The 21,038-nt window shown below is 34.3% G+C and overlaps 2 protein-coding genes across 6 annotated transcripts in view; both read right to left on the bottom strand.

The window, feature by feature from the left end:
- Positions 1-3,139, bottom strand: part of ADAMTS6 (ADAM metallopeptidase with thrombospondin type 1 motif 6) — a 262,087-nt gene extending 258,948 nt beyond the window's left edge. For 2 of the 3 annotated variants that reach the window (XM_074328899.1, XM_019743866.2), the window contains exon 1: positions 2,567-3,138. The gene's annotated coding sequence lies outside the window, so the exon portion shown is untranslated. Of the gene's footprint in view, positions 1-2,566 lie in introns of all 3 variants that reach the window. The other variant, XR_012495117.1, reaches the window with a different exon arrangement.
- Positions 3,140-17,837: 14,698 nt separating this feature from the next.
- The window catches only part of CENPK (centromere protein K), a 33,438-nt gene continuing 30,237 nt past the window's right edge, over positions 17,838-21,038 (bottom strand). For 2 of the 3 annotated variants that reach the window (XM_074328897.1, XM_074328898.1), the window contains exon 10: positions 18,432-18,723. In XM_074328897.1, coding sequence (XP_074184998.1) covers positions 18,565-18,723 — 159 coding nt within the window. In that variant the 3' untranslated portion in view covers positions 18,432-18,564. Of the gene's footprint in view, positions 18,724-21,038 lie in introns of all 3 variants that reach the window. The other variant, XM_019743031.2, reaches the window with a different exon arrangement.

Here is a 21,038-nt window from a genome sequence, read left to right as displayed (position 1 = left end):
AAGGGATCATTTACCTGCTTCCATGGATCAAAGCTATACTAGCTAAGCAGAAATAAGATCAGACAACTTGCACTGCAGTAATTCTCCCAGTAGTCTGCCCTGGCTGAAGGGTACTTACTTGTCTTTTTCCTCTATCATCTTTACTTCCCACTCAAGTGATCTGGGAGTAGCCAAGGTAATAATTTCCTCTCCTGAGCTATTATTATGGAGCTAAAGAACATGTATAACATCCTTCTCAACTTCTTTCATCCATCTTAATTCTGTTTTGTTTTGTTTTGGTTTTGGTTTTGTGTTTTTTTAAGGCTGATCTGGTCTTCACAGAGGAAGCAATAATACTATGCTCTCTTCAGATATTTAATTTTTATATGTGTAAATTAATGTCTCATTTCATTTTCCATTTATTCTCTCAACAAATATTTATGGTTTTATACTATATGCCAAGGACACCACTAAGCTGAAAGTACAAAGGTTTTCCAGATCATTTATAAACTTTGTGAGATTGGTTTCCAAGGAAAGGTGTAATTAAACACACTCAAAACTTATAAGAAAAGCAAATGAGCCAAAAGCAAAACTATAAAACATCATTCTACAAAAATCAAGCCCTAAATTACATATAGTCCCAAACTGTTATTTCCAACCCCCCAACCCCCCACTGATGGCAAGTTAGATATACATTGTATTATAACTTCTTTCCTGAAAAACAGAAATACTTTTTTCTCATGAGGTTAGCTCAAAATGTTGATAATCAACTATGTCTTTTGGTATAACCAAGAGAGCTATCAACCTTTCCACCATTTTCCTCTTGCCCCCCCACCCCCACCCCAGAAGTGTTCTGAAGATGTGCTGTTAACTCTCTTAACATGTTTACTCTCTTTATTGTCTCACAAAAGTCACACACAGGGTAAGATCTGGCATAGAGACCGTCCTAAGCCACTAAGAGCTACTAGTGGTTGCTAAGGAAATGAAGAGGAAGTGGTAAGAGTAGACAAGAGTAAGAATTAGTCTCACACATATTGGCTCAGACATGAAAAGTGTTAGAATATTTCAGGTCTTGAGGTTAGAGATTTTTCTCCTTGAGAATTACAAAAATACTAACACCACAACATACATTTCATTTGCTGCCATTTGTGGCAAATGAATGAATTTGATTTGTTTGAAATCAACTTATTTGCTTCTTTACGCTATTCTTCAAAAATCCAAAACACCAATGATCACGTTTAAACACTAAATTAATATAAACCAGATCTGCAGTTACCACTTTGGGGAAATACAGGAAAACAATTATCTCCAAAATTAATTTTCTCAATTTCCTTCAACTACACCAGTTTTATTTTACATTTCTTTCCCTGCAATGAATTTTGAGAACTGTCATTCCCACATCTAAGTTTCAGGCCAATCAACATAAGCTAAAAAGAGCAATAAAAACAAAAGAAAGAAAACTAGTCCAGGAAATTTAAACATAAAAGAATATGTTGAAAATCACACTCCAGTGTCTTTTTAAAAGTTCCAAGCAATGGTGCAGTTATCCCTTTCCTCCCCCCACTTCTGTACACCCCCACCCCAATCCCACTTCGCCCAGACAGAGGGTAACAGTCTGAGCTGCCCTGGTTGAGTTGATCCTAAAGTTAACATTCAGCAGCCCATTTCCAGACAGCAGCGCTAAATCTATTTGGATAAAACGCGTGTGACCCAGACAGTTGGCATTTGGCCCAAACGCGTTGCACCGGCAGCTCAAATAAAAACAAGAGTAAGAAACTCACTCTCTTGTTCCCTCTCAGTGCGCTTTCTCACTCTCTCGCTCTCTTTTCTTCTAGTACAACAAGGAAAGAAATTACCAAAGACAGGAATTGTAGTACACATTATCAGAAGGCAGCTTTCCAATAACCCCTCCAGCACTCACCCCCCGCCCCCCAAATCTCTGAACTTTGATCCTATGTACCATATATACAGACATACCCCGATATTCAAGGCTCCGGAGGGTTATGAGTCTAGCACGTCCCAAGTGGCCAAAAGTAAATCAAAAACACACGCTACCATCTCTTTGATTAGCCTATTAAGAGCTTAACATATCCTAGAGCATCGGGGCTACAGCTAGCACATTAATTCTGCCCTCTGAGCCCAGGCATAAACTATGCACTTGTCTGACTATTTAAGACACTGACATGAAACTATAAAATGCAGAAGGTTTTTCTTTAAGAAAACTGGAAATCGGTTTCAAATACACATCATTATTACTTTCCCGATTACTATTTGGTGATGAGTTAAAAGACCACAATAATCATAATAAAGTCATACTTCACAAAACATGTCTATTCGTATAATAAACGTATATATTTTTGCATCATAAAATACTTGCAAGACCCAGAATTCTCCAACCCCCCGACTAGTCTGGAGTTAAAAAGATTTCTATCTGTAAAATGAGTTCAGTCAAGCTCACTCATTGCCATTAAAAAAAAAAAAAAACACAGAAAAAAGTTTTCTACGCGTTATTCGGAAGACAAGCAAAGCACAAGTTTTAATTTAAAAAAAAAAACGGTTTCATTGAATATTGTGAAGTCTTCCTTACCGTTTTCATCTTCAAATTCTGATAAAAAGTAAGTTTCAAACAATAGAGATTGCACTGGACGACTCACGTACTCCCTCTCCTCTCTTAACTTTTTTTTTCTGCCCCCCTTTGCAAAGCCACAGCAGTCAGTTAGTTATTCTGCAGCCAGAATAAAACCCTATAGTCTGGCTAACCCTGGCTTTAGAGATCGGACTTTCTGATTTGGCAGAAAAAGAGATGCCTTCAATACATCCAGGCTATCATCCTGAGATGCTGCCTTTGCAAACCCCTTTTTCTCCCGCCCCCCACCTCCAAAAAAAGAAAAAAAAAAAGGAAAGGAAAAAAAGAAAGGAAGGAAGAAAAAAAAAGACTTATTGGGGGTGGAAGTGGTGCCCTCTCTTCCTGGACAGCTTAGTGCCTTTGCTATGCAAATAACATGTGAAGAGCATCAAAAGGTATCAGGAGAAAAGAAGACAGGAGGAGCAGGAAGGGCAGCAAAGTTTTGTTGAAGTAGCCCTCACTACCGGCCCCCAGCCAACTTGAATTGCAGCAGGAGAAAATTTTGGCAGCTTTTCCTCGGAGGCAGAGCACACTGACGTCAGTCTGCAGATGTGCCGGGCTGCGTCGGGTGCGCATGTGTCCTGGGTCGTCACGTGGAGGGGGAGGGGAGGTAGAGGTACAATCGGGGTAACTAACTACAAGCCATTCAGACGGGCTTAGACAATGTCAACTTTTCCACCCTGTGAATGAGAGAAATTCTGGCCCTTCTAACCTCAATCCCCTACCCCACTCCGCCTCTTTTCCTCCTCCTCCTCTAACCTCTTTTAGAAATTCTAGCCTGGTTTGTGATTAGTTGTTTCTTGGAAAAAAGAAGGGGGAGGGAAAGGATGAATGACTTTAGATGAACTAATGTCACTGTTAAGATCTCTGGTGTCCTTCTCCTTGGATTTTTTTTTTTAAAGTCCACACAACAAAAATATTAAAAGTTGCACATAAACAGTATATCTGAAGAAATTTATAGGAAACTTACATCACTGGCAGATTTCAAGACTCGGTAAGCTACATGTGCACAAAATATCTTTCTTTTTTTTTTTAAATACACCTCCATGAGTAAAATTGCCACCAAAAGGGAGAGTAGACTAAAGTAAACTAAAACCAGCACATTTTCCATCTGATTACCGACTTCAGGTTATGTGGGGCTTTAAAAGGGAAAAAAAAAAAAAAGTGGGGGAGGAGGGAGTGGGGGAAGAGAGAAGCTTGCATTATTTCCAGATGAGGGTGAGACTGGATGCTGTTTTAAAGTGCAACCGGGGAAGGCTACAAGTGGAGTGTTTTTTTAAGTCTGTACATTGAATGAAATCTCAATGACTGCCCAAATGAAAATAAATCCGAAGTCAGAACCCCCCAAAAGGGGGGCGGGGGACAGGAACCCTGCTGCGATCTCAAGATAAACAAACAAAACCTCAAAACTGGTTCTTCAAGCTTCCTAATCCCACCCTCCCGCAGCCCCCGTTCCTCGCCCCAGCACCCCCTCCACACACACCAGCTACCAGTCTATACTTTAAGGATAAAACACCACTACAACGTAGCACTTTCACTTTCATTTGCTGGGAGAAAGCCACTGGCATTAAACTGAGGGGGAAATGCCCAAATATGTTTTCCATGTCCTAAGCAAGCAAACAAAGTCTGGCACACCAATCGGAAACAGGAAAAAAATGTGAAAATAGCTCAGGACAAATGTTGTCTTTCAGCGGTGTAATCTGCTGCATCATTTATCTGTCTCTCCCGTTGAGTGTAGGATAGGAAGAGGTTTAAGAGTTTCCGAGGTTGGGGGGTGGGGTGGGGGAATTGACGCCTTTCAATTCCAGGCGGTAGTTAACGCCAAGTCAATTTCCGATGGCCAGAACCAGAAACGGGAATTGGACCGGAGGGAAGGGGGTGGGGAGGAGGACCTTCTGAAGACCGGCTCTTAAGTTTCAAGCTTCTGCTAACATTATTGCTCATTTGATTTTTTTTTTTTCTTCCTACACCGGAGGTAGTAGGTGTAATTCTTCTGGTGAATACATGAATAGTTGGCTAAGAGAAGGCATGAATCAGACTGAGAACGTCCAAGAATACAGTTATTTCCATTCTTTTTTTGAGGGTTGAAAGGGGAAAGCATCTGTCCACAGTCAATAGTCCTCATCTTGACCTTAAATCAGTAGTATTTGGCTCAACGCCATGTAAAACATAGAAATACGCCCTGTGGTTGGCATTCACGGTTTTAAATAAAGGTGATTCATAGGGAAATGTATATATGTGTATATATATATTTGCATTAACATTCATACATGAGGTGGCTAATCTCGTAGCAATAATTGTAAACACCGAAAATAAGAAGAGTGGGCACAGAGTGTTTTTGCATCAAACCATCAATTTAAATAGTTGTGAACCTTGTGTTTAATTTTTCAAAACTGGTGGTGGATAGACACAGCCAACACAGAAAACTAAAGTTAAGGTGTGAGTAGTAATTATCTATATAAGCTATCTGAAAAGTTTTTATTCTCAACTAAGACAAACTGCCCTAGGAAACAGCAACATTGTAGAGGAGTTTATTTCAGTGAGAAATGGACTTTGGCTAATTACTTATTCAAAGAGTGCCATCCTGCGTCTAAACAGAGTAATGAAAATTTTCCAACAGATTCCTTTTCTCCAAATGACTGAGTTAAGTAAAACAGTATGAGTAAAGGTGAAAAATTATTAGCGTGAGTAATGGATTGTGTCGATTTAACTTTATATATGTGTGTGTTTGCATGTTTACATTTTACTTGCATTACAGAAAATTCAAACACATACAAAAGTAAAAAAAAAATCACATAATGAACTCCATCCAACATATCCATCATGCAGTTTCAACAAGTGTCAGCACATGATCGAGTTTTCCCCATTACTTCCTCCACCCCACTGGATTATTTTGAAGCCAATCCCAGATAACATTTCCTTGCATCCATTAAATATTTACTTGTATTTATAAAATACGAGGACTAAAATAATAAATAACCACTATTACACCACTATTACTCTAAAAACAATAATTCCTTAATTTCATCAGATATCAGATTTCCTCAATTGCAAATAAAGGCTTTAAAATAAACTTTTTATTGAAATTCGGATCCATATATTGAATTAGGTTGATCTCCTGTCTCTTTTTTTAAACGTTTTGTTGAAGTAGAGTATGTATACAGAAAAGTGCATAAATATAAAACTTGATGAAAGTGTTCAGTCTAATGAACTTTCACAAAATGAACCTGCCCGTGTAACCATATAACTTTTAATCTATTTCAATCTATCAGTTCCCCCTCATTTCTTCTTTATCTTGCAATATAAATGCTATATTAATATTTTGCCTTCTTTATACTATACACAGCACTTCTGTTAGCATGGAAATGTTTTAGTGCAATACCCATGCATTATTTCTCAATTGAATTATATGAAGCAAAGTTAAACACTATATGAATTTAAGTTTCAGTAGAAATTCTTTAAAATTTTTATAATGACCAATCCTTTAGTCTTTGAAAACTTTTCCCTACAGCTTTCCCTTTCTTTTAAATGAAGAATATGGGCAGAGTACAGTTGACAACAAACCCCCTCCTAACACTTGAAAGAAAGCTGTGCCAGCAATCTTCAGAAGCCTAATAAATCTAAGTGAAGAGGGCCCTTTCGGGAAATCAAAGATGGAATAAATGAAAAATTGGGAAAGGAAGGAATATGGATGTATGCATGCAAGTTTATATGTATGTATTTCAGGGACTGAAAAACAGAAGCAACAGAAGTGTTTGAGAACCAGTGAATCAGGAATGAGAAACGTTTAGAGGTAAAAAATAACTTCTAACCTATAATTGTTCATATATTTGCATGTACATTAAATTTTTTAGTTAAAAACCAAGGCAGTTCTTAAAATTAGATTATTGCCTGTATTTCAGAAAAATGAGATGAAGAATTCTGATTTTATGCCTGCTTGGATTATTAAATTGGAGCAGGTGACTATCTCAAAAGATGATGAATTTTGAATTCTACCTCCCAGACATTAAAACCAGATTCAACACATTGAAACCAAATTCCATACGCTTTCTACACAATACATTTTATTCTTTCAATGAGACTGGATTTGAATTTGATATAGTGAAAATAAATATTTTCTAATTTTTTGAAGGATTATTGTAGGATTTCTTAAATAAGATACAAAAGCTCAAAGCATAGAGGAAAAGACTGATGAGTTTAACTTCATTAAATTTTTTAAAACCACTAAAAAGACAAGCGTGAGCCAGAAAATGGGATAAGAATTTGCAACACATGTAAGTAAAACGTAATAAATATCTAGAACATTGAAAGAACTCTCACAAATCTATAAGAGATACGAGTGCTAACATAAGAAATGTCCAAACCTACCTGTAGAGAATTTTTCATGAATTTGAGCCAAACTGACGACAATTGCCAGGAAGCAAAATCTCAACAGATTGAGAAAATTCTCTGGAGAATGGCAGTTTTGCAGTTTATTTTATACATTAGAATAAAAGGAGGACACGTAAGAAGGGTTACATGAAATCCATTGGTGGTAGATTAAGGGGGAGGGAGAAAGCAAAGCGGGGAAATCTCTGGGATTGGATAAAAAGCAAAATGGAACGACACATACTTCTTTTACATTGGTTCATAACTAACATTTACAGGACAGTTCATAACTAACATTTACAGCAACTAGAGATGGTATGCGGGGAACAAGATAACAATAAGGGGTTCTGCGGTCTCCTGCTCTAGTGCGGGTCTGGAAAAGAAGATTACTCTGACATTTCAAGTATATGTTATCTTAGATGCAAAAAGACAATAGACAGGCTCACTTAAGGTAAAGATTAACCTTTGTCAAGGAAGCTGCAGGCCTAGAATGTGACTACCTGCCATAACCCGCTTTCAGTTAGGAATTTTTATGTTCAGACCATCCTATGTGGTTACTTTTGGTCTCTGAATTGGTAGGTCAACCACGCAGGCCTCCTCTGAGCTTGTCAGATTTAGTATGTAGCCCCTTTTTCATTTCCAAGACACAGGCCAAAAAATTAAAAATAGGAAAATGGCATGAATAGGAAAGTCAGAGGAGAAAAAAAGCTAAGGACCAATGAATGAAGCAAGTATTCAATGTTGGCAGCAATCACGGAAATGGAAATGTTTCTCTTTCATTAGAGTGGTAAAAATGTTAAAATTTGATTATATCAAGTATTTGGGAGGATAGGGCAAACTGGACATCTGATACACTGTTGATGAAAGTAAAAATTAAGTGCAATAACCATGAATACTAGCAATTTGGTAATATCTAATAAAGAAGAAGATGTGCATAGACTTTGACGTGGTTGTCCATTTTTAAGTATATAACCTTAAGAAATTGTTGCACATGTGAATCCCCATTAATAATTATGGCAACACTACTTGTAGCATTGAATAATTAGAAACAACCTAAATGATTATCAATAGGGAGATAAACTGTAATCTATTCCTACAGTGGAATTTTATACAACAGTTAAACGATGGGCTATTACAGGTGTTGCTGTGGATAAATTATATAACTGAGTTGAAAGGATGCATTAGGCTACATTGTAATGCATATTAAGATAGGATCATATATATATATATATATATATATATATATATATATATATATATATATATGATGATACCATTTATATAAGTTTTTGGTAGCACACCAAATATATATCTCAAACTTACAAATGTATGCACAGGAAGAGTACAGAATCTTGAAGATCATAGTTATTTGGGGGAGAAAGAGAAGAATGGAATTAAGGAGGAGCACAAAGTGGACATCAACTAAATCTATAAAATTTTGTTTGAAAAACAAAACAAGGGGGTGGCCAGGTGGCTCAGTTGGTCAGAGCATGAGCTCTGAACAACAGGGTTGCTGGTTCGATTCCCACACGGGCCAGTGAGCTGCATCCTCCACACCTAGATTGAATGACTTGGAGTTGATGGGCCCTGGAGAAACACACTGTTCCCCAACATTCCCCAATAAAAATTTTAAAAAAAAGAAAGAAAAGCAACCTGAATTAGTAGTGTAAAATATTTAACATCTGCGAACTACGGGCATTGAATGTACATGGTGTTGACATAAGAACCAAACCTGTAGAGAATTTTTATGAGTTTATTTGAGTCAAAACTGATGGCAGCTGCCCGGAAGCACAATCACAAAAGTTCCAGAGAATAACAGATTTACAGTTTCTTTTATACATTTGAAATTAAGGAGGGAACATAAGAAAGATTACACGAGGTGGGAGAAAGCATGAATTGGAGTACAAGATAGTTTATAAGACTGGGTTCTCTTTTGAGGGTAGTTTCTGAGGGGTCTGGAAAGAGGCATTTCAAAGGTTGTGTTAACTTAGATGCATAGAAACAATGGACAGGGCTTGCTAAAGGCAATGATAAACCTTTCATTAAAGAAGTGTATGCCTGGGGAGTGACTACCCACCATGGCCTGCCCAGTTAGGAATTTATGATCAGATCACCCTGTGAGTTTACTTTCCGTAAACTCTTTTTCATCCACAATGGGTATTTATTATTTTAATCTCTGTATAGTTGGAATGACTTACAACTTTACAAAAAGGAAAAAGAAATAAAGATTACTGTTATTTGTTATTATAATTTATTTTCAGAGAGACTTTCATATTTTAAATTTGCAATTAGCAATACAATGATATATTATGGATGAGCAAAGCTAACTGAAATTCATATATTAGATTTAGCTTATAAATTCAGTCTTTCTACCCCAAATTTTTACCACCAATAGTGGCAAAACAAAACAAAACAAGTTTCATTTCAACCTCTCTTTCCTTATTTACTTTCTTATTAGATATGAGATCAATAACAGGAAGGAATAAAAAACTTGAGGAGACTGGGTATAATCAATGGTTCATAACTATAGTGTGCAAATAATATCTAACATTCAAAAAGAAGGAAGAGAAAATGAAGTGAAAGCTAACAGCAAAGTCCTTGATATGCTAATAACAATTGCCTACTCTTTAGCATTATGCAAAGGGAAAAGAAGTATACAAATATAAGGCAAGTTTCCTTTCCTCAAAACATTTACAAATTGGAAAACAAAATCAAAGAGTGATAAGGGAAAATGCAATAAGTTACATAATTTAGTAACATATATTGTAAGTGTTATGGGCTCCAAATAATAGAGCACTCGATGATTGTCTAAATGATTTTCTGACATCCATGTTGCCAAATCTCTCGTGGTCAATTTTGTGCTTCTTACCTGAACTCTAGCAACATTCAATTTAGTTGATCACTCCCAACTTCTAGAAATGCTATATTTTCTTCCCTCAGCTTCTGTGACACTATAGTCTTATAATTCCCCTCCTACTGTAACCACACATGAACTTCATTTTGTTAGCATGCAATTTGCTTTAATCCTAGGTAACTGTTTAGCCAGATAGAACTGTAACTCATTTGCATTCTTACCTCAGGTCCTTCTACCTGTTCATATACTGTACGTCCACTCCTTTTAATCATTAAGCCCTTAGGACATTAGGTTCTGTTCAACATCAAACTCATTTATGAATAAAGCTTCAGGTCTGTCAACCATGACCAAGATACAATAACCAAATCCCAAACCAGAATATTTTAGTAAAACAAGATAACACCTGGGCCTCAGTTGTTTCCACTCCAGACTCATGAAAGCAGAACAATCCCACGGACTGCATCCCTTGGAAACCAGACCGAACATTGCCATGACTGACATCAGGACCTAAAGCCATGATCAGTTGCTCCCTGCCTTAATCCCCAACCAATCAGCAGAGCCCACAACCCCAGCTCCCATAGTAACCATGATTAATGATTTTCCCCATATATAACCCAGTTGCTAGAGGCCATCTGGGAGCCAGGTATTTGAGAGCATGAGCTCACCTGTGTCTCCAGACTTGGCACCAACTTCTTAAATAAACCTTTACTTTCTTTGCTGCAAACTCCTGCTTGTATCTTTTTTGGCTTAATGTGCACTGGCAAGCGGACCTTTTGAGTCTATGGTAACACTACCCCAATGCTCCCTCCTCCTCCGCTCAATCACTAAATATTAAAATGCCCAGGGGTTAGTCCCAAGATCCATTCTATTCCCTATTGACTGATTTCTTTCTTTGACTAATGTATCTTTTTTCATGGCTTTGAAGACTATCTATATGCCAATGACTCCTGTATCTAAATGTCTACCTGAATATGGCTAACAGGCAACACAAACTTCATGTGACTTAAACAGAATTCAACCTGTTTCTGTGTTTCCCATCTAGTAAATGGAACCACAATTCACCATGTCCCTAGCCACTGTGCCTTCTTCAGTTCACTTTTCAGTGTTCTTAACATGTATTTTATATATAATGTGCAGTTTTTAGCTGTACGTAACTGGACTAGAGAGAACTGCATCTATTCCATCTTAGTTGGAAACTAGAACTCCTCTCTGCTATGGTCTGAATGCTTTTGTCCCCCCAAAATTCATACGTTGAAATCCTAATGCTCAATGTGATTGGTATTAGGAGGTGGGTCTTTTGAAAGGTGCTTAGGTTATTAGGTGTAACCCTCATAAATTGGATTAGTGTTCCTATTAAAGGGACCATACAGAGACCTCTCATCGCATTCACCATTGGAGGACATAGTGAGAGGCACCAGCTATAAGATAGGAAGAAGGCCCTCCCCTAACCATGTTGGCACCCTGATCTCAGACTTCCAGCCTCCAGAACTATGAGAAATAAATTTATGTTGTTTGCAAGTTACCCAGTTTATAGCATTTTGTTATAAAAGCCCAAACAGGCTAACAATACATAGATTACTGTCTTCACTTTATTGATTTTTGGGCACTCTATGTAATTCATATTTGAGTTCTTGGTTGGATATAGATAGTGTGAATACTTTCTCCCATTCTATACATTGACTTCTGAGTCTTTCCAAATGAGTTTTCCTTTTTTTATAGATAGACAGAAATTCTTAATTTTAATATAGTACATTTCAACTTTTTCCCTTTTATGTTTAGGGTAGTTCATATTCCCTTAGTTTTTTTTGTTTTTGTTTTTGGGTTTTTTTGCCTACTTGCTATATCTTTTTCTAACAAAAAAGCAAAAAAGCAAAAAATAAACAAACCATTGGTTTCTTTATAATATGCGACTGTTCTAAAGCAAAAACAACCCTTTGCCCTGCTGCCATTACACAGTAAGAATGCATATCATGATTCACAGTCAAAACACTTTATATCCTAAGGTAAGCCAAAAATGAAAGGGAAATCCTATCACATCTCCAAAAAACTTTAAGTATTTCCCATAAATTAACTTACTATCAAATGCTTATTCCTTACTTCTGCAATTCTGATGCCTAAAGAAACATCACAACTTACGTGCATATAATCATTATTATATGATTATTATATGATTATATGATGCGGAAAATTGCATTTTTTCCCCACTATGAACAGGCTAATACAAACTTGGTAACTGTGTGGGTTTTTCCTTTAAACATAGGTTGTATTTTTTATTCAAATAGCCAGATGTTCTGAAGTGTGATATCCTTGCAACATCTTTTCCAGAAACATTTTTTCTTTCCAAATGCCTTCCTTTCATAACTGATATTAAATAAATTTATGTGCTCATGGTTGTTCCTTTTATCCCCATTGTCCTCCTAGATTAACTTTTCTTCTTGTCAAAGTATGTCCTCTAACAGTTCTTTTAGGGATAATGTGTGGTGGCAAAGGTTTTTACTTTTTATTTGTCAGGAAACTAATTTTGTCCTCATTTTTGAATGATAGTTTAGCTGGGTATGAAATTCTAGGCTAATGGTCTTCTTTCCCCTCAGGATCCATATACATTGTTGCAGATGAAAGACATAATTGCTATTTCTATGTTTCTAAACTATGTTTTCTCTTTGGTATTTTTGAAAATTCTTCTCTTTGAAGTTTTGCAGTTTTACAAAACTTTTTCAAGGTGTGGATTTAGCTTTATTTAACCTGTGTAATATTCGATGTGTACATTGTTTTCCTGAGGATTTCTGTTGTCCTGCATGCTATACATTTTTTAGCTATTACATATCCAAATATTACTTGCCTATCATTCCTTCTACTCTCTTCATTCATAATTTGTATCTCTTTCTGGGTGAATTCTTCAAATTCTCTTTCATTAATTCAAACTTTAACTCTATCCAGTCAAGACTATCTCACTTGTAGAATTTGTATTTAAATTATTATATTTAATCTGATACGGGATTTGTTAATGAATTCCCTTTCATAACAAAATGTTATTTCACTTATTGCTATTTTTGTGTTGTTAATTCCCAGACCATTTTAAATGGAAGAAATTTATTTCTTCAAACAACCTCAAAATTCACATTTTAAAGTATTAGTCAGACTGTTCCATAAAAGTAATTTCATCAAGAGTGAATGTTTCATTTGATGATTTTGTTGGATGTTGCAACCAGCAAGCATGCCTTCAGTTTCAAGTAACATAAAAAACGTGTCTCAATTGACTTAAACCAGAAGGGAAATTTATTATCTTACATATCATGTTCCCCAGTAGAGCAGCTCTAGGGATAGTTAATTCAGTGGCTCAATAAAATTATCAGAATTTTTCTTTCTCTTTTGTGACTCTGCCATACTAAAAATGCCAGATTTGTCCATGGCGACTCTCCTTATGGTTACAAAATGACTAAACAGTCCCAGATGTTCCATGCAGACCCAATAATATCCACCAGAACAAAAGAAGCCATCTCTTCCTACACATTTTTTTAGTCAGTAAAAAAAAATAAACTTTCCCAAAATGTCATATAGATTCAATATTGCATCAAAAGTATTCCTAAGTAAATCACTGAGAAAGGGATTCAGATAACCATGTTTGGTTAATTAAATGGCATGGCTGTGTATACAAAAATGGATTACTCAAACAAAATGTAGTTCTGTTAAAAGCAGAAAAGAGCAGAGGCAAACAACAAAATCAGCTGTCTTGGCTATCTTTGCATTAAATTCATTTACTTATTTAACATTTTGGTTTGCATGGTCATTTTACTAGGAAAAGTGTTGTTTATGGTTTGTCATGTTTATTCTCTTCTTCCTCCATTTTGACCCTTGCTCACCTAGGAGTTTTAAAATTGCTTTAGTCTGTCCCACCCCCAAGTCCATAACCAGTTATTACAGCATTTTAACATTCTCATGATAAAATTATCTGTTACTACCATGTTTCCCCGAAAATAAGACCTAGCCGGACCATCAGCTCTAATGTGTCTTTTGGAGCAAAAATTAATATAAGACCCGGTTTCATTTTTACTATAAGACTGGTATGGTATAATATAATATAATATAATATAATATAAATATAAAATAAAATATATTATTAATATAATACCGTGTCTTACATTAACTTTTGCTCCAAAAGACGATTCGAGCTGATGGTCCAGCTAGGTCTTATTTTCAGGGAAACGGTATGTAAGATAACCCAAAAGTTAATTGCTTAAAACAATAAGCATTTATTTTCTCAGTTTCAGTGTCTATATAAAAATGAGCTTTTATAGTTTGTTCTCTCTCCTTTATCCCATCCTTATGGGACTTTATTTTTAGAGCTGTTTAGGTTTACAGAGAAATTGAGAAGTCCCCATATACTCCATTTCCCCTGCCCAGTTTCCTCTATCATTAACATTTTATGCTTGTGTTACACTTGCTATAATTGATGAACTAATATTGATATATTATTATTAATTAAAATCCATAGATAACATTAGAATTCATTCTTTGTATTGTGCAGTTCTATGGGTTTTGCCAAATGCATGTTATGTATCCACCATTACAATATCATAAAGAATATTTTCACTGTTCTAAAAGTCCCTGTACTCCACCTATTCATTCTACCCCTTCTTACCCTTCCCCTCCCCAGCCACCACTGATCTCTATCTGTCTCCATAATTTTTCCTTTCTTAGAATGTCATATAGCTGGAATATACAGCCTTTTCAGATTAGCTTCTTTCACTTAGCAATATGCATTTAAGTTTCCTCTATGTCTTTCCATGGCTTGATAGCTCATTTCTTTTCATGGCCAAATAATATTCCGTTGTATGAATGTACCACAATTTATCTAGTCACTTAATAAAGAATATCTGAATTGCTTCCAATTTTTGGCACTTATGAAAAAGGCTGCTATACACATTTGTGTGCAGGATTTTGTGTAGACATGTGTTTTCAATGCATTTGAGCAAATACCAAGGATTATAATTGCAATGGGATGTACAGTAAGAATATGCTTATTATTGTAGAACCTGCCAAACTGTTTTCCAAAGTGACTATTATCATTTTGCATTTCCACCAGCAATGAATGAGAGTTCCTATTCCTCCACATCCTTGACAGCATTTGATGTTGTCAATGTTTTGGATTCTGGCCATTCTAAGAGGTGTGTAGTGGTATCTCATTGTTTAATTTGCATTTCCCTGATGACATATAATGTGGAGATGTATTTCATCTGCTTATTTTTTGCCATCTGTATATATTCTTTGGTAAAGTGTCTGTTCAGATCTTTTGCCCTCCATTAAATTGGGATGTTTGTTGTCATACTGCTGAGTTTTAAGAGTTCTTTGAATATTTTTATTAGATCTGTGATTTATTAGATGTGTTTTGCAAATATTGTCTCCCAGTCTATGGTTTACTTTTTCATTCTAACAGTGTCCTTAACAGAGCAGTTTTTAATTTTAATAAAATCCAACATCAATTTTTTCTTTCATGGATTGTGCTTTTGGTGTTGTATCTAAAGTCTTCAACAAATGCAAGATCAAACTTGATTTTCTCTCAGTTTATCTTCTAGAAGTTTCATAGGTGTAGATTTTACATTTAGGTCTATGATCTATTTTGAGTTAATTTTTGTTAAACATGTAATGTCAGTGTCTAATTTTCCTTTTCTTCCTTTCTTCTTCTTTCTTCATTCTTCCTCCTCCTCCTCCTCCTCTTCTTTTGACATGTGTATGTACTGTTGTTCTCGCACATTTGTTGAAAAAGACAGGCTAAGCTTTCTCCATTGATTACTTTTGCTCCTTTGTCAGTGATCAGCTGACCATATTTATATGGGTCTATTTTCTGAGCTCTCCATTCTGTCCATTGATTAATTCATCCATTTTCATCAATATCACCCTGTCTTGGTTACTATAGTGTTATAGCAAGTCTTAAGTTGGTGTCAGTCCTTTAACTTGCTATTCTTCAATATTGTAGCAGGTATTCTGGGTCTTTTTCCTGAATCAAGTTGTTGATTTCCACAAAGTAACTTGCTGGGATTTTTAATTGGGATTGCATTAAATCAATAAATCAATTTGGGAACTACTGAGACTTTAACAACATGAAGTTTTCCTATCCATAAGTATGAAATATGTTTCCATTTATTAAGATCTCCTTTGATTTCTTTAACTTTTGTCAGTTTCCTTACATACTAGTAAATCTTGTACATACTGTTTGATTTATACTAATTATCTCTCTCTTCCTCTCTCTCTCTCTTTGGTGTAATATAAATGTTTGAATGTCAAGTGCATAAGTAACAATTGACTTTTGTATGTTAACCTCGTATCCTGAAAACTTGCTATAATTGGACTTTAGTTCCAGGAGTTTTTTTGTTGATTCTTGGGACTTTTCTCTCATTACATTAGATAGAATTTCCAGTACAATGTTAGTAGGAGTGGTGAAGGAGACATTCTTGCCTTTTTTCCTGATCTTAGAAGGAAAGCATCTAGTTTTCCACTATTAAGTAAATACGTTAGCTGTTTTTTGTAGATGTTCTTTATCAAGGAAAGGAATTTTTCTATTCTTAGCTTGCTGAGTTTTTAATCATGGGTGGGTGCTGTATTTTGTCAAATGGCTTTTCTGTCATCTATTGGTATGATCGTATATTTCTGCTTTAGTCTGATGATGTGATGGATTTCATTAATTGATTTTTCAATATTGAACCAGTCTTGCACACCTGGAATAAATGCCATTTGGCTGTGGTAGTTTTGGAATTGAAAAATATAATCCTTGGTAAAAGCAACAGGAACGTTAACTACAGTTAGATAAATAAACAAAAAGTAAACTAAGGAAAATAACAGAGTCAGAAGTGTTAATACAGATGTACGACCACATAAAACATCGGATATGACTAAACTAGGTCTTATTCAACTGGGTTAAATTTTCAACCAAATAGAGATTTAAATTCTCCCAAATCAATCCATGTGTACACACCAACCAAAAACAAAGTTAAATATACTTTGTGGCAGATTAAAACAAATTTTTGTTTTTAAGTTATGTTAACATCACTATCTGGTGTGGGAAAGCTAGAATATGGTATTATTTTCAGATATTTTGCATTATCATATTTAAGAGCTAGAAATAAAAATACATTCTAAATCTTAACAAATTTCAGTGATTTCCTTAAATCAGTGAAAAAGTGAAAAAACATATAGATCCTCAGAATTTGAAACATTTTCTCCAACATACTCACAACCACAAAAAGCTTCAAGGACTGTAAGCTTAGATGGAGTACAAATCAAGACTAATTCTACTATAGTTTACTTTGCTGATTGAGATCAAAAGTGGGCAAATAATCTTGCTGTGTAAGGAGGTTGCAAATTAAAGTAGGATGCAATCACTTTTTTTTAGAGCCTTACACAAGATACGGCAGTAAAATGATCTAATCAGTAGATTTATCAGTAAAATGTGAAATGAAGACTTACCAAATAAATCGAGTTGTTTATTGCCTTTCTCCTTATTTCTGTAATTTGCAACACAGAGAAGTCCATGGACAACATCAGTACCTGCCCTGTAGAATTACTGTCAGGCTTTTATTGCCAGAACCATTTCTCCCTTTCTCCAGTAACTTCAAGGAATAAAAAGTGGCTCATTCCCTTGACTCCCAACTGGAGTAATCTAGAAAGGTATATATATCTTCCTTTAAAAAAACTTATGTTTACTAAAATATAAGTGTTTGTATTTTCTACAAAAAGGGACATGGTATAGTTGGAGTATTATTTGCTTACTTTTAAAAAGATGAAGTATTAAAGGTAATCAAGACACTTGGATGATATACAGTAGAAAGCATTTTCAAATGAAAAGTACACACTAAGTCCTCCTAGAAAACTAAGGATTCTAAATGGGTTTGAAATTCTCTCGTTTAGCTTGTAAGTAATCCTGAATGAGTCCTACAATATATTCAATTATCTGCCTATCAAAAAGTCTATTTAGTTTCTAAAAATATCATACCACATCACCAAAAAAGCTAAATATTTTTCAATAAGAGAATTTTATTTAAAGAAAAGTTACAAAGATTAACAAAAATTTTATGAACACAATTTTGTTAGTAATAATTAACAATCATGAGTGGTTTAATATGTATCAATTATGTGATACACATTAAAATATAGTTTTCTACCTCTATCCAATACTTTTTTTAATATTTCAATTTTTAACAAATATAAAAATAAGACAGTATACATGGAACGGATTTACTAAATACTTTTAAATTATGCTTCCTTCTACATCGGATACTAAGTCAATTTTAAAACGATCTGCAAATTAAGTGGACTTTCCATTTTAATTCCTAAAGTTAAAGAAGGTAAGTACCAAACAGAACTCAAAAATGCATAAAAGAAACTGTCATGAAGTTTAAAAGAAAAATATTACATTAGCAATACCATAAATTAACAAAGAATTTCCCCAAAAGCATTGCAAAAGTAAGGTACATTAAATGCTTTAGAATGGTTAAGTCTAGAATATTTTTACTTGCATCCTCGTCCATTCAGTTTAAAACACCGAAGTACTGACTCAAATATGAAAGGACCATTTTTAAATGAATAATAGATGGCAGCATGTGTCATTGTAAGGATAGAAGAAGTACTATGTACTTTAATTTGCAAACAGTGTTCTTTAGTCAAGTAATCCTCAGTGTTTCCATTATTCTTGATTCATAATCCAAGATTCTTTAAGTACTGTGTGAAAAAAGAGACCATCTTGTTACTGATGGAAAGCTTCTAATCTTATCCGGGTTGGATCTTCTGGATGTCTCAAGGCAATTCCATTACGCAGGAGCAGCTCAACGTAAGGTGGCCAAAAAGAATCACTAACTTTGACATATGGATCATGTGGAGCATCAAATAATCTATTTAAAAGAATCTAAGGGAAAAACATTCAAAATAAACCTTACTTGGGAAAAAAATGGATACAGCTATAATAAAACATTAATACAGTTTTTTACCAAAGAATGAATGTTTTTTTCTTTGAATAATTGTTTATATCATAATTTCTATGTATTAAATAATTTTTTTTAAAAGAAAAATTCACTATAGATATTAGTGAAAGAAGAAACTTTAAAATGAATCTCTACATCTTAACTTTGAAAACATTTCCTAAAAACTAGTTAAAAGGCATTTACAATTCTCCCACTCTTTTGGCACTAATAATTTCTTTAGGTTAGAAATTTGGGTGTAACTACTTCTTAAAAATAAAAATAAGTTAAATAAATACTCAATAAAATATGTGCAAAATTCAAAATACATGCATGTCTTAATATTTGGGGGAACAAGAAATCACCAGCCCTGTGCCTCCTCCAAAACACCTGTTTTTATGATAAATCTTCAAAACTATTCTATCATCATCACTTCCTTCAACTGCATCCTGAATATCTTGGATTTCTTTACTAAGGATGTTGAGGGATTACAACTACAAACAGAAGTTTTGAGTATTTGTAGTAAATTATATAAGCTAACATTTCCCAAACTGTACAAGTATTCCATTGAATTGGTCTCCCTAAGGATGTTCTTAGTCTTGAAAACCAGGGTTCCCTGGTCAAATAAGGTGGGGAAAGATTGCTAATGTGCACCGAGAACCACCTGTTCCCAGATCCACTGACATTAGGAAAATTATTTTTGAGAAACACATAACTGAAATTCTTTGAACACTAATGTTCTATGAAAAATGCTAAATGTATATCAATTTTTATTCTGCCTCCTGAGCTACTATACACTGTCTCCACAAATTACAAAACCAGAATTCAGAAAGGTTAAGAGATTCCTCAAGGGGAATGTTATAGTGGCAGATCATGAATTAGACAGTGTATCTCTGAATTGCCAGATCAAAGCTATAATTAAAAGATATTACTTAAGGAATATGAAAAAGAAGCATAATTTATACAAATATTAAGTGCCATAAAAATAAAAGTGTAACTATGAAGCTCTCATCTCAATCACATTTCATAATAATATCAGTATCTTAATTCTTGAAATGATGTTTTCATCTATCATGAACTTTAGCTCTTTCAAGTACACATACTGGGGAAAAAGAATCTTTTGGTCTCATTCTTTAAGGTATGATGATAAAATAATTAAATATTATTCCTATTTTAGAGCAATTGCTTATTTTAATACAATTTAAAACCATCCTTACTTTTCATTTCTAACTTTCAATTATATTAATTAAAATTCTAATAGATGCCAGCAATAATTAAATGCTAATATTTAACTTTAAAATGAACATATATATTGTTTCATATTTCAATGAATTGCAGCTTATATACTGGTTACCTTTATCATTGATAATATAAGTGTTGGAGACAAAATATGGTTTGTAATTATAAGTTTTAGATGGAATTTCATAGTATAATATTCAAAAATTACTCATATATTTCCCAGTTAATAACTGTCAATATCTTCCACTTATGACAGATTTTATTAAAAAAAATAGTTAAGTCATCCATGAGAAACAATAATTTATTAGTTTCAGTATAAACTAGAACAACTAAAAATATGTTAAAAGAGGCTAATCACAAATCTAATAATCTGTATTTTACTTCCAAAGCAATAGTCTATATTAAAATATCCTGAAACACCAAACTACTACTCTAGATAAAAATAGAGACTTCAGCATCCAATTCATAAAATTACAATGAAACAAGTTTTCTAATAGCACTCTTTCTTCTAATCTTACCAATGATTTTAAAAAGATATGCTAACTGTTAAAGATCTCTTTCTTCATAGACTATTTTACCTTCTTCTCTGCCCAATTTGCATGGATTGTCATATCAAGATCTTATCAAATATTTAACATATTTGATAACTGGCAAAGTTCAAAAAGATTGTTTTAAAAAGATCAAAGATATTTGTTAAGAAAGGTAAATGTCAAGCGGAAAAAGTTGGGATTATTCAGTCCTTGCATTATGAAAAAAGAAGCTGATGTTATTTAAGAAAAAATTGTGCATGAATTTCTGCAACCTAGTTGAAAGAATCCTTAAACTCACTTAAGTATTTTTCATAGAATGCTGCATTGCCAACTAAGATGCCATCCATGTAACAGCACACGATTTCACCATGTAAATACTAAATAACATCATAAAAATGTTCCTAAAGTAGTAATCTTGGGAATATGATTAAGAGTTAGACTCTAATTTCATGTTCTTTTAAGAAATGAAAATATTATTTCTAGTACTGTATAAA

The sequence above is a fragment of the Rhinolophus sinicus genome, linkage group LG03 (assembly GCF_036562045.2).
Source record: "Rhinolophus sinicus isolate RSC01 linkage group LG03, ASM3656204v1, whole genome shotgun sequence".
In the NCBI taxonomy this organism is placed as follows: Eukaryota; Metazoa; Chordata; class Mammalia; order Chiroptera; family Rhinolophidae; genus Rhinolophus; species Rhinolophus sinicus.
The sequence above is the reverse complement of the archived record's forward strand: the minus strand, read 5'-3'. Positions and strand labels throughout refer to the sequence as shown.